We start from the raw sequence: 15000 nt of genomic DNA on the forward strand, positions 1-15000 counted from the left end.
CCAAGACGATCGAGCGAAACAATTTGATGAATGTATCCAAACTGCTCATCAAGGAGCTGATCGACTCATCGTTGGCTCACGGGCGTATGCTGGATGATGACTACATTCCACTGCAGCAGTTCTTTGTGGTGTTGGAGCATGTTTTACGGCATGGGTTAAAATGTGAGCTTGTCAGATGAGAGTGGCAGAAGTGGTGAGAGTGTCAAATGTTGTCATTCTGTACCTCAGTGTAAGATTTTAAGTAATGTGTGTGTGTTTATGTGTTTATGAGTGTGAATGTGTTTGTGTCACTATGTACCATTGTGTGTGTGTGTGTGTGTCTGTGTGTGTGTGTGTGTGTGTGTGAAGGTGCACATGCATATGAGTGTGAAGATGTGTGTGGATAGAGATGCATTCAGTAGACTGTTATGCCAATACACATATCATTGCCTCACTCACTGTGAACCTTGTCTGTTTATAAAGATTTGCTTAGTTGTTTCTCTTTTTTCTTGCTGTCCATTTTAGCCAAGAAGGGGGTGCTGTCTCGCAGCAGGGAGTTCTGGTCGGTGCTTGAGAACATGGAGAAGATAGCACCTGAAGCTGCTGAAATCACCACTAGTGTCCGTGACATGCCAAACATCAAGTAAAGAAAACATTTTTTCTTTTTCTTTTTTTTCCCCTCCTCAAAATGTTGAACAAATGATTTCAGTGTGAATGTGTGTGCCCGAAGAATAGGTGGGGGTGGGGTCCATGCGTGGTATGGCATGATGTGATGTATGTGTGTGTGTGTGTGTGTAAGTGTGCTTTTGCTCGTGTGTGTGTGTGTGTGTGCCTATGTGTGTGTGTGTGTGTGTGTGTCATTGGTAACCCTATACCCTCAGCTTTCCGTTATTGACTTTTTTTCTTTCTTTCTTTCTTTTTTTTTTCTGCAGCATGATATGATTATCTCAGTACAGGATTAAGCAAGGAGTAATATGGTTATTCAGTTGGAAGTATAATTCAAGTAATGAGTAATGCAAGGCCAGACCAAGTAACACTTATTTTTCATTGGAACAAATTGTTTTGTTTAATTTGGTATTTAACTTGTTATGTTTGCGTTCTGTGCCAGGCTTCTAAAATGGTGATATTCCTGGTAGATCTATGCGGTTTCCATTATTAAATTTATGAATCATTTGATTTATGCTCTCTTCATCTGTCTGTCTATCAGTCTTTGTTCATATTTGTTTCTCAGTGTTTTTACTCCTCTTTTTTGTGTTAGGTGTCTTCTTCTTCTCCTTCTTCTCCCTTAACTCTGTTAAGATTCACTGGGGCACAGCACTGTTCACTAGATTCCTCCAGGCCTTTCAGTTGTGTGTCAAAGTCTGGGTGACTTCAACTGGTTTTCCTGTCTTTTGAAATCAGTCCATCGTTTTTTCTGTCTTCAGATGACAAAATGTGAGGAGTGGCACTTTAAAAAAAAAAAAAGATTGTCAAAGAATAGCGTGATATGATTTTGGTATGTTGCGAAAAGTTTGAAAGATATGAAAGTAACTTTATCTGATAGGTACATAAGATAAGTAATTGTGACTTGAAGTAATGATCTCTGTGTTATTTTTTTTATTATTGTCAGGACACCACTGGGCAGAGCCAGGGCATGGCTTCGCCTTGCCATGATGCAAAAGACACTGGCGGATTATTTCAAAGTCATGATTGAGAAGAAGGAGCAGCTTTTATGGTGAGTCCAGATTTGAACTTACTCTGACAGTTCTGTCACACTGTGTTAGCTTCTGGGCTTTGGAGGATACCATTTTCACCAGCACATTCTGTGATGAAAAAGATTTCCTTTCTTATAGTAAGCCAGGGGCTTTGTTGAGTTTGAAATTCAACGGTATACCTTCTAATGTAAGATGTTTACAGTCAAACATTATTGACTGGCATATCATGTTTGTTTATAATAAATAAATTATTATTTATTTATCTATCTATTTATGTATTTATTTACTTATTTATGTCCGCTTATCTATTATTTATCAACCTTTTTTTTTTCTCTCAAGGCCTGACTAAGCGCATTGGGCTACGCCACTGGTCAGGCATCTGCTTGGCAGATGTGGTGTCGCGTATATGGATTTGTCCGAACGCAGTGACGCCTCCTTGAGCTACTGAAACTGAAACTGAAACTTATAGTTTCATACCAACCCTCCCCAACAAAATTCTAGGCCTGATTGTACTTGTCACTTTGTTATATTATGTTTGGCAGTGATTTCTACGAGAGTGGGGCATTCCTGTTAGAGGAAGAGGGCATGGTGATAGCGGGGCTGCTGGTGGGGCTCAACGTGCTAGACTGCAACATGTGCATCAAGGGGGAGGACCTGGACCAGCCTGTGAGTTTAATCATGACCATTGCCTTGTCCTGTCTTGTCGTGTATTTGTTTTTTTGTTGTGTTGTGTTGTGCTGTGTTGTGCTGTGTTGCATTGTATTATAATATATTATAATGTATTATGTTATGTTATGCTATATTATATTGTAGTACATGATATATGGCATTGTATTGCAGTGTATAGTCTTGTCTTATCTTGTCTTCTATTGTATTGTATTGAATTCAATTGTATTGCATCATATTGTGTTACATTCTGTTGCATTGCATTGCATTGCATTGCACTGCACTGTATTGTCTTGTCTTGTATTGCATTGCATTGCATTGCATTGTATTGTATTGTATTATATTGTATTGTCTCACAAGTTCGGGCCACTTACCACTCAGCAGAGAAAGAAAATCCTTGGAGTTCAGTAGTTGTTCAGTTCAGACAAGATTGTGTTGAGTATTATGTTTCAGTTTCGACAGAGAGCATAAACTTTTTTGGGGGTAATTTACACCATAGAGACATGTCAGTTGTCTATTTCTTTTCTTACCACAAATCATGCAAATATAGACACAGACACACACAAACACTACCAAAATGAATATTTGTTGATTTAATACATCTTTTTGCTGCTTTTGCTGATTGTTTTTTGTTTCATCAGATGGGTGTAATTGACTTCAGCCTGTTCATGAAAGATACTGCCTTCAGTCCCAACAATGAAGATAGAGAAAAGTAAGTGGAAATGGCAATACATGATTGTAAACAAAGACACACATGAATGAAAATGAAAAAGGCAATAAACAAATACAATTACACATGTAAATGTTTGCATGTGCGTGTGCATATGCACATACACACACACACACACACACACACACACACACACAGTGACACACACACATTATGCATACACACTTGTGTTTCTGTTTATATTCAATAGTAGGACATGGATGTTGCACACACACATTTATAAACACCTGCTCATGCTAGAGTCGCTTCCCTTCATCAGTGCTCATTCTCTGCAAAAAGAAAAAAAAAAAAAGAGCGCTACTTACACTCCAGCAAGTTTTGAGCGATTCAATGAGGATAGTGTTTGTAATTTAGAGTTCAAAAGATTCATTGTTTATATTTTGTATTGAAATGTTGTTTCCCCAATTTTTGATGATGTTATGTTTTCAATGAGTGTCCTGTTCAATGTCCCTACTTTGAATGGTCACAAAGTATCTGACACAGATTCCCCAAATTATTCCCCTTTGGTTGCTGTTTTTAGGTTGTTGTTTTTTTGTTGTTGTTTTTTACGGGAACTAGGATAAACACAATGATCATTAGAAGCAAAAGTCATCATTCTTAATCCTTCCAATAATTCTAGGAAATTTTAACACAACATTGAAGTTGTTAACTCACTCCGGACGATGGAATGCTATTGTGTTCCTGACGTAAGGCAGCGTTCTGGTCACACTATAGCGGTTTTGACAGTTAAAATTTTTTCCACGTTTTCCTCATGGGATAGCATAACAATCGCAGCTACTCCGGACATTGTAAACGTGGTCCAGGGTTGAGTGGAAAATTTCTTTGTGAGATTCCATAACAACACACTCACCGGTGAGCCACTGAGTTTGGTACCCCATATGACAAGCTGATCTGCATTCGTATCGAAAATGGCGTCACAGGCGATAGTGGAAATTTTGGGAGCAAACTAGATCACGACAGCAGCTTTTACTGCTGCTGAAGTGATTGAAATGCTTCAAACTGAAGGTTTCGACATCGACAGGGATGATGAAGACGTTTAATAAAGTATCTGCAGTGTAGAAAGCTACTAGCAAGAAGGTACTGACAGTGACTCAGCTTCTGAGAGCAGAGAAGAGGGAGGGTTGTGGGCATACACACAATGTGAGAAGAGGGGTCAGTTGATCAAGTACAGCAAGTTTCATTCAATTACTTTGTTTTGTATTTTTTGTGATTTTTTTTTCCTAACCCTAACAAATGGGTCGTAGGAAAAAGCAAGGGAGAAAACTATTCGTCCCGAGTGAGTTGAAAGTGTATTTCAAGAAAGCCTTGCATCGTTCATTTATATTTGCTTTGTTTTGTTTATGGCTGCAATACCTGGCAGTGATATTTTCACACAGTCTCTTGTACTCAGAACAAGTTGGTTGGTTTTTTGTGTTTGATTGGATCCATTCATGCTTTTTTCATTTTTTCCATGTGTGTGTTTTTGATGATGACATTTGTTGCATTCTTTAATGTGTTTACACATGTCAGGGTTTTTGCAGTTTATTCTTTATTGTTTGTGTGTGTTCAGTGAATATTCATGTGTACAAAAATGATACATCAATGTTATGACTTTTCTTTTTATTCATCCTGAATTTCAGCGAAGAAGGAAATTCAAAAATGGCCACCATTCTGGACCAGAAGAACTACCTGGAAGAGCTCAATCGCCATTTGAAGTAAGGGTCTTTATTTTATTGATCAGTTATTTTTTTAAGCTGCTTGAAAATTTATATGTTCTGTATTTAGGGTGTGTGTGTGGGGGGGGGGGGGGAGGGGGGCATGGGTGGAGGAGCAGGGGGGGAGGGTTGTGTTTGTGTGTGGGGCGGGAAGGGGGGCGTGGGTGGAGGAGCAGGGGGGAGGGTTGAGAGGGTCTGGGGAGAGGGGGCGGGTGGGGGGGGGCTGTACTTGGTGTGATTTTAAAACTAAAATCCGTGTCATACACCTAAGTTCTCTCTCTCTCTCTCTCTCTCTCTCTCTCTCTCTCTCACTGCCTGTCCGACAGCTGTGTTTAAGGTGAAACCTACTGGTGTCTCATATATAATTTCTGAAAGACCTGCACGAAACAGTGATCGAATTAAGAACTGTAAGTAAATCACACACACACACACACACACACACACACACATTAATTCCCTGTGTTCTTTGCCTTGCTGTAATTGATTATTATACTTGGGACGTGAGTATGGTTGGTGCAAAGGCAGTGTGTATAGGGCAGGAATTCCTAACCATGGGCTTTGTGCTATTTCCAGCATTGGCTATAAAAGTATTGTATTGCATAGTATAGCATTGTATTGTTTTGTATTGTATTGTTCTTTTGTCACAACAGGGAGAGCATGTCGCTACAATGAGAGCACCACCACTTTTTTTTTTTGCCTGCATACAAGTGTAGTTGTTTTCTTATCAAAGTGGATTTTTCTACAGAAGTTTACCAATGACAGCCCATTTGCTGCCATAGATTCTTTTGCGTGCACTAACTGCATGCTGCACATGGGAGCTCAGTTTATCGCCTCATCTGAATGACTTATGTCCAGACCGCCGCTCAAGGTCTTAAGTGGAAGTGGAGAAGATATTGGTGAATGTTGTGATCGAACCAGTGTGCTCAGATTCTCTTGCTCTCCTAGGCAGATGTGTTAGCATCAGGCCAACCAACACACCACAAAAGTTGGTCAGGTCAAAGAATAATGCCAGCGCACTGAGTCATGTCATGTCATGTCATGTCATGTCTGACAGCGCCACGGTGAGCAACCTGCAGCAGAAGCTGGAGCAGGTGCAGGAGAGCAGCAGCCAGATGAAGGAGGACCTGGCTATCAGCAAGAACGCCATCCTCACTCTGCAGCAGGAGAACCAGATCGTGCTGTCAGAGAGGGACTCCCTCGCCAAGGAGCTGCAGATCAAGATGAAGGTGGGTGGTAAGGCAGTGGTGGTGGTGGTGGTGGTCCTTTGTTTGTGTGTGTTGGGGGATGGGATGGGGATGGGAGTTGGAGCACGGGTGAATGATTGTGTTTAATCACTTAATTGTTGAATCTTAGTTGAAATGTCAGTGTGGCATCAATATGAAGTGCTAGAACGACTTTTTGTGTATTTTTAACTGTAGTTTCTGTATGTGAGTGCTCTGTCGAAGCAATACTCTATACACGAATCACACAAAATGTCATCAGAAACGTTGTTAATTTCCTTGAGGAAAAAAAGAAAAGCAAAAGAAAGCACCTGGCAAACAACATAGAGGCTAAAATCAACGAAACTAAAAGCACCAAGTTAGCTGATTGAGAAAGCGATACTGAACATTTCCACGTAAGTATAGAAATATTCATACTCTGTCTAAGGGAAGAAACCAGGTGTTACAGATAATTTTATCAATACTGTAAGATAGTCATTCGTTACTGACTGACCCTCAGAACAGTGGAGGAGGCAACTGTTGTCCCAACTATCTGAGCTAGAATTTGATTATCCTTATAGTGGAGAGTGTTTTTCCCCAGTTACATCCCACCCCTTCAGCCAAGATGGTTTCAGGACAATTGGGTTGGTTTTGGGATGGTCCCCAATGACCAATCAGCTCCCAGAGCTTGCACCACAAAGAGCCCGCGCAATCTTGCCTCCAAGTTTGAGAGTAATAGTCCTTCACAATAGACTACTGTAAATGAATTGCAGTGGAGGAAAATTTTATCAATCTTACTGTGCTGTTGGCCCAGCTGTAAGCAAATAAAAATGTTGGATATAAACCGAGTGTAGTGCTAGAGGAACAAAGTTTCATTTGTTTATTTACTTACAGTCTGTTCATCTGATATGATGATATTAGACTGAACTAGATGATATTATTATTATCGTTGTTGTTGTTGTTATCATCATCATCATTATTATTATTATCATGCCTGTCATCATGATCATCATTATTATTATTACCGTAGAAATTATCATTTCTGAAAATAATGGCAGTGGAAGAACATATTCAACTGAAAAGGGGGCGGTTGAGGTGGAGGGGGGCAGGAGGTGGGTTGGGTGGGTGGCGGGGACTGAGGAAGGGAGAGAGAGAGAGAGAGAGAAAACAGGATGTGGAAAAGATAGAGTACAAAATGTAAAATGGAGAGGGTGAGTGTCAGTGATTGGAGAAAGAAAAACATAATATTGGAAGGGGTGTGTGTGAGAAGGGAAATGGGGGAAGCAGGATTAGGACAGAAAATTATAGTTAATAATTAAATATTGTATGCAGTGCTTTTATAGATCATTATTTGAAAAGACGAACAAAGTGTTCAACACTTGTTTATCTTCTTCTTCATTTGTGGGCTGCAACTCCCACATTCACTTGTATATACACGAGTGGGCTTTTATGTGTATGACCGTTTTTAAACTGCCATGAAGGCAACCTAACACCGTTTTTAGGGGTGTGCATGGTGGGTATGTTCTTGTTTCCATAACCCAGGGAACGCTGACATGGATTACGAGATCTTCAATGTGCGTATTTGATCTTCTGCTTGCGAATACACATGAAGGGGTTTCAGGCACAAGCAGGTCTGCACATATGTTGACCTGGGAGATTGGAAAAATTTCTACCATTTACCCACCAGGCATCATTACTGAGATTCGAAACCGGGACCCTCAGATTGAAAGTCCAACGCTTTAACCACTCGGCTATTGCGCCCGTCCAACTCTTGTTTGATTGTGCAGGCTGCTGAGCAAGACATCAGTGCGGAGCGGGAGGTGTACCAGACCTCTCGTGCGGGACTGGACACCATGTACACTGATATCAAGAGACAGCTGGAGGAGGAGACTCGCCTCAGACTGGTAAGTGGCTATTTGTTGTGACTCTTTGTGTGTGTGTGTGTGTGTGTGTGCGTGTGTGTGTGTGTGTGTGTGTGTTGTGTGTGTAGTATTGGTGTGTGTGTGTCAGGGAGAAGGGTGGGGTTGGGGTAGGGGGTTGTGTTAAGTGTTGAGAGAGCAAGTGGGCAAGTACAAAAAAAACAAAAAAACCAGAATCCATGTACAAAGTAATGAGAATGTAATACAATGTAAACTGTGAGCTTAATTAAATCAAATGACCAACTGAACTGCAAATCAGACTTTCAGAAATTTCTACAACAATACAAAATTATCAGCAACATCTTTGATACATTTCCTTGTACATGAGCTGGGTGGATTTTCACCTCAGCCTAGAGATTCTCAGTGGTTGTATGAAGCCTGGAAGCAGGCTTTTACTAACTTTTTTCAACTGGAGATGTTTTACCTTTGTTTATACATTCGAAATGAGTGTATAGTACTGGGAATAAAAATCTTTCTTCTGTCACAATGTTGTGTTTGTGTGACTGTTTTTTTACCTCTTTTACACCAGCCTTGCTAGGGAATAACGACACCTAAAGTGAAAAAAAACAACCAACTTATATTCTACACAAAGCATGCACAGGAGTGTGTCAAACATCACTAAATAATGTAGCTACTAAATCTTTCACTTCCCTCAAACATTCAAAGAGTTAATCTTGACCACTGATATAAAATTCAGCTTTTCACACAAGCACAAAACAAAAGAAGATGATAAAAACCACACACTGTCGCATTAACTCAGAATCCAACACGTCCCATCAGTATCATCACCTACATTATTTTCACTTTCATCTGTAATGACTAAGTCTTCTGGTAAATTGTCTTCATTTTCTCTGTATGTTTTTTTTTTTTTTTTTTTTTTTTTTTTTTTTTAATTCATCTTTATTTTCTGAATCACTTCACTCATCGTCAGAACTGCTCTGAACAACTTTTTGGAGCACTTCTTTTTGTGACATACCACCAGTCCCATTCGCTTCAATGCTATCTTCACCACAAAATGATGGTGTCAAGTGTGTTGTTTCAATATTTGTGGAATCTAGCAGAATGGTTTAGATCAGGGGAAGTTGCTCTAAAGATAGATGAATGATTGTTGAGTAGAAATATTTGAGATTTTTTCTTTAAGACTATTGGTGGGGAGTTTTTATTTTGAGTGAAAACTCAGTTCCGCGTATGTGTACATGGTATGTTGTTACAAAGTAACTATTCAACTGATTTACGATTGTCACTGTTGTTTTGCCCTAGTTCATATCTTATCTGCTGGCCATAGTTTCCTGCCATCCTGCTTAAAATGTTCAAAAAGATTGGAAGGCAGTCAGTACGCTTTAATGTTTCTCTCTTTTTTTTGCACCTGAAACTTTTCTGAACTCATATTTTGCACTTTTTTCATGTCCTAATGGTGGATTGTAATCACATTCACTTTAAATTTGGTGTCATATGCAGTTTGTTTACGATACAATATTGCCATCCTGCTTAAAATGTTCAAAAAGATTGGAAGGCAGTCAGTACGCTTTAATGTTTCTCTCTTTGTTTTGTTTTTCACCTGAAACTTTTCCGAACTCATATTTTGCACTTTTTTCATGCCCTAATGGTGGATTGTAATCAGAATCACTTTAAATCTGGTGTCATATGCAGTTTGTTTACGATACAATAGTGGACATGAATTACACTGAATCAGTAGTAGGACTGAAGCATGCAATTGTTGCTGTTCAGTGTGCATTTACTGTAATCAATATGTTTTCTAATATTGAGTTTGTGTGACAGGTGGCACCAAGGGGCAGTCAGAATTTAGTTTACAAAGAAAGGTGGCATACAGCCAATAATATGCAGGGGTCAGATTTGATTAAAAAAAAGGAAAATGCAAATACACACTCTCTCTCTCACACATCCACATATAAGACATAAACATGCATGCTATATATCACACATTTGTTCAAAAATACTCTTATACACACTCACACTCATGAATGCATGCACACACGCTTGCATGTGAGCGTGTAGACATACAGAGACACACAGACACACAGATACACACACACACACATGCACACATACGCACACACACACACACACACACACACACACAGACATGCTCTCACACACACATACACATGCACAAACACACACACTGACACACCACAAACAAGAATCCAAATACCCAGGAAAATGGAGCTGAAGTTTTGTCAAATGGCATTGGAAATCCGACATGGCAGTGGTAAACACTTTTTTCACCAGACACACACACACACACACACACACACACACACACAAAAGTTCTGTCTGTGGAGAGCCAGCCACAATAGGGACTAAGGGTAAAGAGAGCTTCTGCAGCAGATGTTAGATGTCAACACAATTAGATAAATAGAGGATAAATGAGGGTTGTCCAAGGCCTGAATAAGATGGACACTGATGTTGGGAGCAAGATAAAGTGTTCCTGTTGTTGTCTTTTTTGTAAGGAACAGTCCTGGCGTCATCCATTTCTGAGCTGCGAGACAAGTTTCAGTTTCATGGAGGTTGTTTGAGCATATGGACGATTCCATGTGTGTTACCCCACATCTGTTGTAAAAGAAAAAAAAAGAAAAAAAAAAAAGGATCAGACGCCATGTTCTGAGGCATTGTCACAATATGCTGATGAGAGCTTGGCTTTATAGCTTGCTAAGTGCTGTGTGCAGGAGGTGAGGTGGGTGGGGTGGGATGGGGGGGGGGGGGGGGGGGGGGAAGAGTGAGAGAGATAGAGAGAGAGAGAGAGCAAAGATGAAAATTAATGAGCTTCATATTGATCTATCTGTCTCTGTCCGTCTATCTGCCTGTCTGCCTGTGTGTGTTTGTGTGTATTTGTGTTTGTGTGTACCTTTATTTTGCTTCTTTTTTGTTTGAATTTCTTTCCTTCTTTCTATCTGTTTGAATTTCTTTCTTCCCCCATAAGATTTTTTTATTTTTTTTATTTTTTTTATTTTTTCAAATTAAATGGTCATTTTTGAGTTACCAGCATTCACACCAAAAAAATGGACAGATATTACAGGTCACCTGATTGTTTTCTAGACAGATCTTTATTGGACGATTAGAATAATCTCATTTTTTTAGAAATTTTATTTTTCATTTTATTTATTTATTTATTCATCTGTTTATTCATTCAATCATTTATTCATGCATATATATATATATATATATATATATATATATATATATATATATATATATATATATATATATATATATATATATATATATATATATATATATATATATATATATATATATATATATATATATATATATATATATATATATATATATATACAGAGAGAGAGAGAGAGAGATGTGTGTGTGTGTGTGTGTGTGTGTAAATGCAAACTGTTGCTATTTATTTGAAATGAGGCACTGTGCTTGAATATCACACAGAAGATTATGTTATGACAAAACAATACAAAGTGTAGCACACACACACACACACACACACACACACACACACACACACACACACACACACACACACACACACACACACAGACAGACAGACACACACACACACACACACACACACCACAGACTTGAATGCTTGCCCATATGCAGGTAGTTATGCACTTGCATAAACACACACACATACATACATACATACATACATACAGTCATACATACATATGATCATACTTAAACTATAAATAAGTGCAGTAGTCTTTTTCTTCAGTAAGCTTATATAATTATAATAATTATAATAATAATAATGATGATAATAATAATTTTTTTTTTTTTTTTTTTTTTTTAAAGCTGTGTAGGAGTTGGCTTTTCCACACTGCCCTGGTCTGTATCACCACCTTTGCAGATGATTTTAGAATTTGTGTCTATTACCTGGATGCTCACTGGAAGACAGTCGATGACTACAGCAAAGGAATTTGTAGTTAGTTAACCCTTCAGAGATTTTTGTGTGCAATATATTACAGGCAAACAGCAATCAGCTGTCAAGTCACCTGTCAAGAACATTCTCCCCTATTAAGAATTCCTGGTTTTGCATGTATGTATGTTTACACACACACACGCACACACACACACACACACACACACACACACACACACATATATATATATATATATATAGAGAGAGAGAGAGAGAGAGAGAGAGAGAGTACCCTCTTTTTCCAGAGAAATGAAATGCCATCTTCAGCTTAGAGTCTCCTTCAAAGATATCCAGATCTTTTTGTGCGCCAGATCATGTTTCTTCTGGTGTTTGAATTTTATACAGATTTTTTTTCTTTCTTTTTTTTTTTCTTTCTTGATTTATGGTATTGTTGTTGAAGCAGTGTTCAAATAAAATAAGAAAAAAAAGACCAAGATGGTCAAGCCATGTGAATGTGTACTTAATTGTGTGATAACACATAAGAAACACACACAGTATCCAAATGTGTGAAGGTCCTAGTCTCTGTGGTGTCCATCAATTTTGGATACTCATTCTCTTTTGATATAAGGGCATCACTGGTGTCATAAAAAAAAGAGAGAGAGAAAAAAAAAACCCAGTAAGTCTGAAGAAAAAACAACAGGCATTGACATTAAGATGAACTCATTGTGACATTGATTTTTGTTGACATCACACCAGTAATAATTTTTTGATAGAATTTGAATTCCACTCATGCATTTGAAAAGCAGTCCAAAATGGGTGTTCAAGTGAGGCACTGTTGTCAAAACTAGCAAAAGAATCCTCATCCATCATATATACATATATCTCTCTGTCTGTCTGTCTGTCTGTCTACCTATCCATCTATCTATATGTCATGTGTGTATTAAATATATATATATATATATATATATATAAAATTATATATATACAGAGATAGATAGATAGATAGATAGATAGATAGACAGACATTCATATATGTATATATAGCTAGATATAGATATTGATACTTTTTTCAGTGATTTCCATCCAGGCCGAGTGTTGGCTGTTGTTCTGAACAATTGCCCCCAATCGCACCTTCTGAGTAAAACAGACGCATCCTGTTGTTGTGCGTATAGAGTGTCAGGTCTTTTGCAGCTTAATTGATAATTGTGCCAATGTTGTAAGCTCACATGAAATTCTCTCTCGATTGTTTCAAGGGTTATTTGTGTGTGTTTGTGTGTGTGTTAGTGTGTGTGTGTGTGTGTGTGTTTCTGCTTTTTACATCATTGAGTGGTAATATTCATCTTGTTTGTTTAATTCAGGTATCATCTTAGGGAAATCTATACATTCACCGAGACACTTTCTGGGTGTTCTTGTGCTTACAGTGGGACTCCACATGTTGTTTTGAATTGTGTGTGCTTTGTCTGCAAAGAATACTCATTCACACAGAGCATATAAACCTTGATAGAAAAAAAACAACAATATAAGTAAACTTTCCCACTTTTTCTATGTTTTGTGTTTTTGGTTGTTTGTTTTCTTTTGTTTGTTTGTTGTTGTTTTTTTCTCTGTGTGTGTATTTCTCTGTGTTTCTCTGTATTCCTCTATCTGTCTCTTAAATGTTAGGAGTCTGGTGATTTATAAACGTTCAACCATCGAGAGTCTCTCTCTGACTCAGTGACTGTCTTTCTCTGTCCTTGTCTCTGTTTCTCTCTGTCTCTGTCATTCTGCCTTCCTGTCTGTCTGTCTTTCTTTGTTTCTCTGTCTGTTTCCCCCTCTCTCCCTCTCCATCCCACTCTCTCTGTCTCTTCTTCTGTCACTCTCTTTCTCATTTTGTACAGATGTGCTACAAAAATAAAACTGCCACTCTCAATCTCATCATCTTTAACAGCCCATCCACAACAATGATAATGCTGTCATTCTAGTTTGGTGTCAGTAAATTGAAACATTATCAACAATGGATGGCAATATTCACCACAAGTGATTATTTACAGTTACAGAGCTTGTCGACGTGCCAGATGTGACCGTCTCAGTCTTTGTCAGTTTTCAGTTAGTTGGTCAATCTCAGTTGTCATGTGTGCAAGTTTTGTTGGTTTTTTCTTCCGTCTGGAAAGAAAAAAAAAAAAGAAAAAGAAAAAAGATACTGTGTAGCACATATGTGGATCAGACCTCATGCTTTGACATCTCCATACAACTGAAACTGTCACTTCCACACATGTGCTCGTTCATGTGTGTGTGTGTGTCTCTCTCTCTCTCTCTCTCGCTCTCTGTATGTGATTGTGTATGTGTGTGTGTGTGCATTTCACAGTAGAAAAGAAGGCTAGGGTTAAAATGTGGTGAGGGGAGGCAGCTCAAGGAGGGGAGAGGGAGGGTTGGTGCCGTACATCCTCGTACTAAATTAGCATAGTAAAATTAGCATATGGTACAGTGCATTATGCAGTGATTGACTGCTTCAGGGCATGTGACTGGTATTCATTTAATGTCAAATCACTAAAATGATTTCAGACAACTGAGTGCATGTATATATGTACATGTTTGTGTGTGTGTCTTTGTTTTATTACTGCGTACCAAGTATTATGTTAGTTGGTCATTCATTTAACATGTTTTCGCTAAAACGATTTTAAACAACCGAGTGTGTGTATATGATTATGTACATTTGTGTGCATGTGTGTTTCTTTGTGTTGTCAGGACGTTGAGAAAGAGCTGGAGCTGCAGATCAGCATGAAGACAGAGATGGAGGTGGCCATGCGGCTGCTGGAGAGAGACACGCACGAGAAGCAGGACACCATTGTGGGGCTGCGGGCGCAGATCGAGGAGATCAAAGCCATTAACCTTGACATGTACAACAAGTTACAGGTCAGTCGCTTTGGTTGGTTGGTTGGTTGGTGGTGGCAGTTTTTGTTTCTGTTTCAGTTTCAAGGTGTCAAACAGCATGTGGACTGATCCATATTCGAGACAGCACTTTGGCTGCTGGGGGAAGGCGGGAAGGGGAGGAGGGGGGTGGGGAGGGGAGAAGAAGAAAGAAAAGGGAGCAGATACCTGACCATTGTATGAACTCGACATGCTGGTCAGGCCTTGAGGGTTGGTGGCAGATTTGTTCCAAGCGGTTCACAGGAAGGTTTCTTTTTTTTTCCTTTTGCTGAGGTGAATAAGATTGATGCTACAGGTTAAGATGACAGTCACGGTTTCTTTGTATGGAATTCTTCCTTGTGGGATTGCACTACTTTTGTTCAAAC

At 38.9% G+C, this 15000-nt stretch overlaps 2 protein-coding genes across 2 annotated transcripts in view; both read left to right on the plus strand.

Moving 5' to 3' along the window:
* The window catches only part of LOC143284143 (solute carrier family 15 member 4-like), a 531759-nt gene that overhangs the window by 416844 nt on the left and 99915 nt on the right, over positions 1-15000 (plus strand). The window lies entirely within an intron of this gene.
* Positions 1-15000, plus strand: part of LOC143292742 (RUN and FYVE domain-containing protein 2-like) — a 61946-nt gene that overhangs the window by 5236 nt on the left and 41710 nt on the right. The window contains exons 2-10 of the mRNA XM_076603283.1: positions 1-162; positions 505-622; positions 1589-1693; positions 2216-2339; positions 2981-3051; positions 4689-4763; positions 5818-5989; positions 7750-7866; positions 14453-14620. The exon at positions 1-162 is cut by the window's left edge and continues 9 nt beyond it. Of these exons, the coding sequence (XP_076459398.1) occupies positions 1-162; positions 505-622; positions 1589-1693; positions 2216-2339; positions 2981-3051; positions 4689-4763; positions 5818-5989; positions 7750-7866; positions 14453-14620 (1112 nt within the window). The remainder of the gene's footprint in view (positions 163-504; positions 623-1588; positions 1694-2215; positions 2340-2980; positions 3052-4688; positions 4764-5817; positions 5990-7749; positions 7867-14452; positions 14621-15000) is intronic.

Source organism: Babylonia areolata, chromosome 1, assembly GCF_041734735.1.
Source record: "Babylonia areolata isolate BAREFJ2019XMU chromosome 1, ASM4173473v1, whole genome shotgun sequence".
NCBI lineage: Eukaryota > Metazoa > Mollusca > Gastropoda > Neogastropoda > Buccinidae > Babylonia > Babylonia areolata.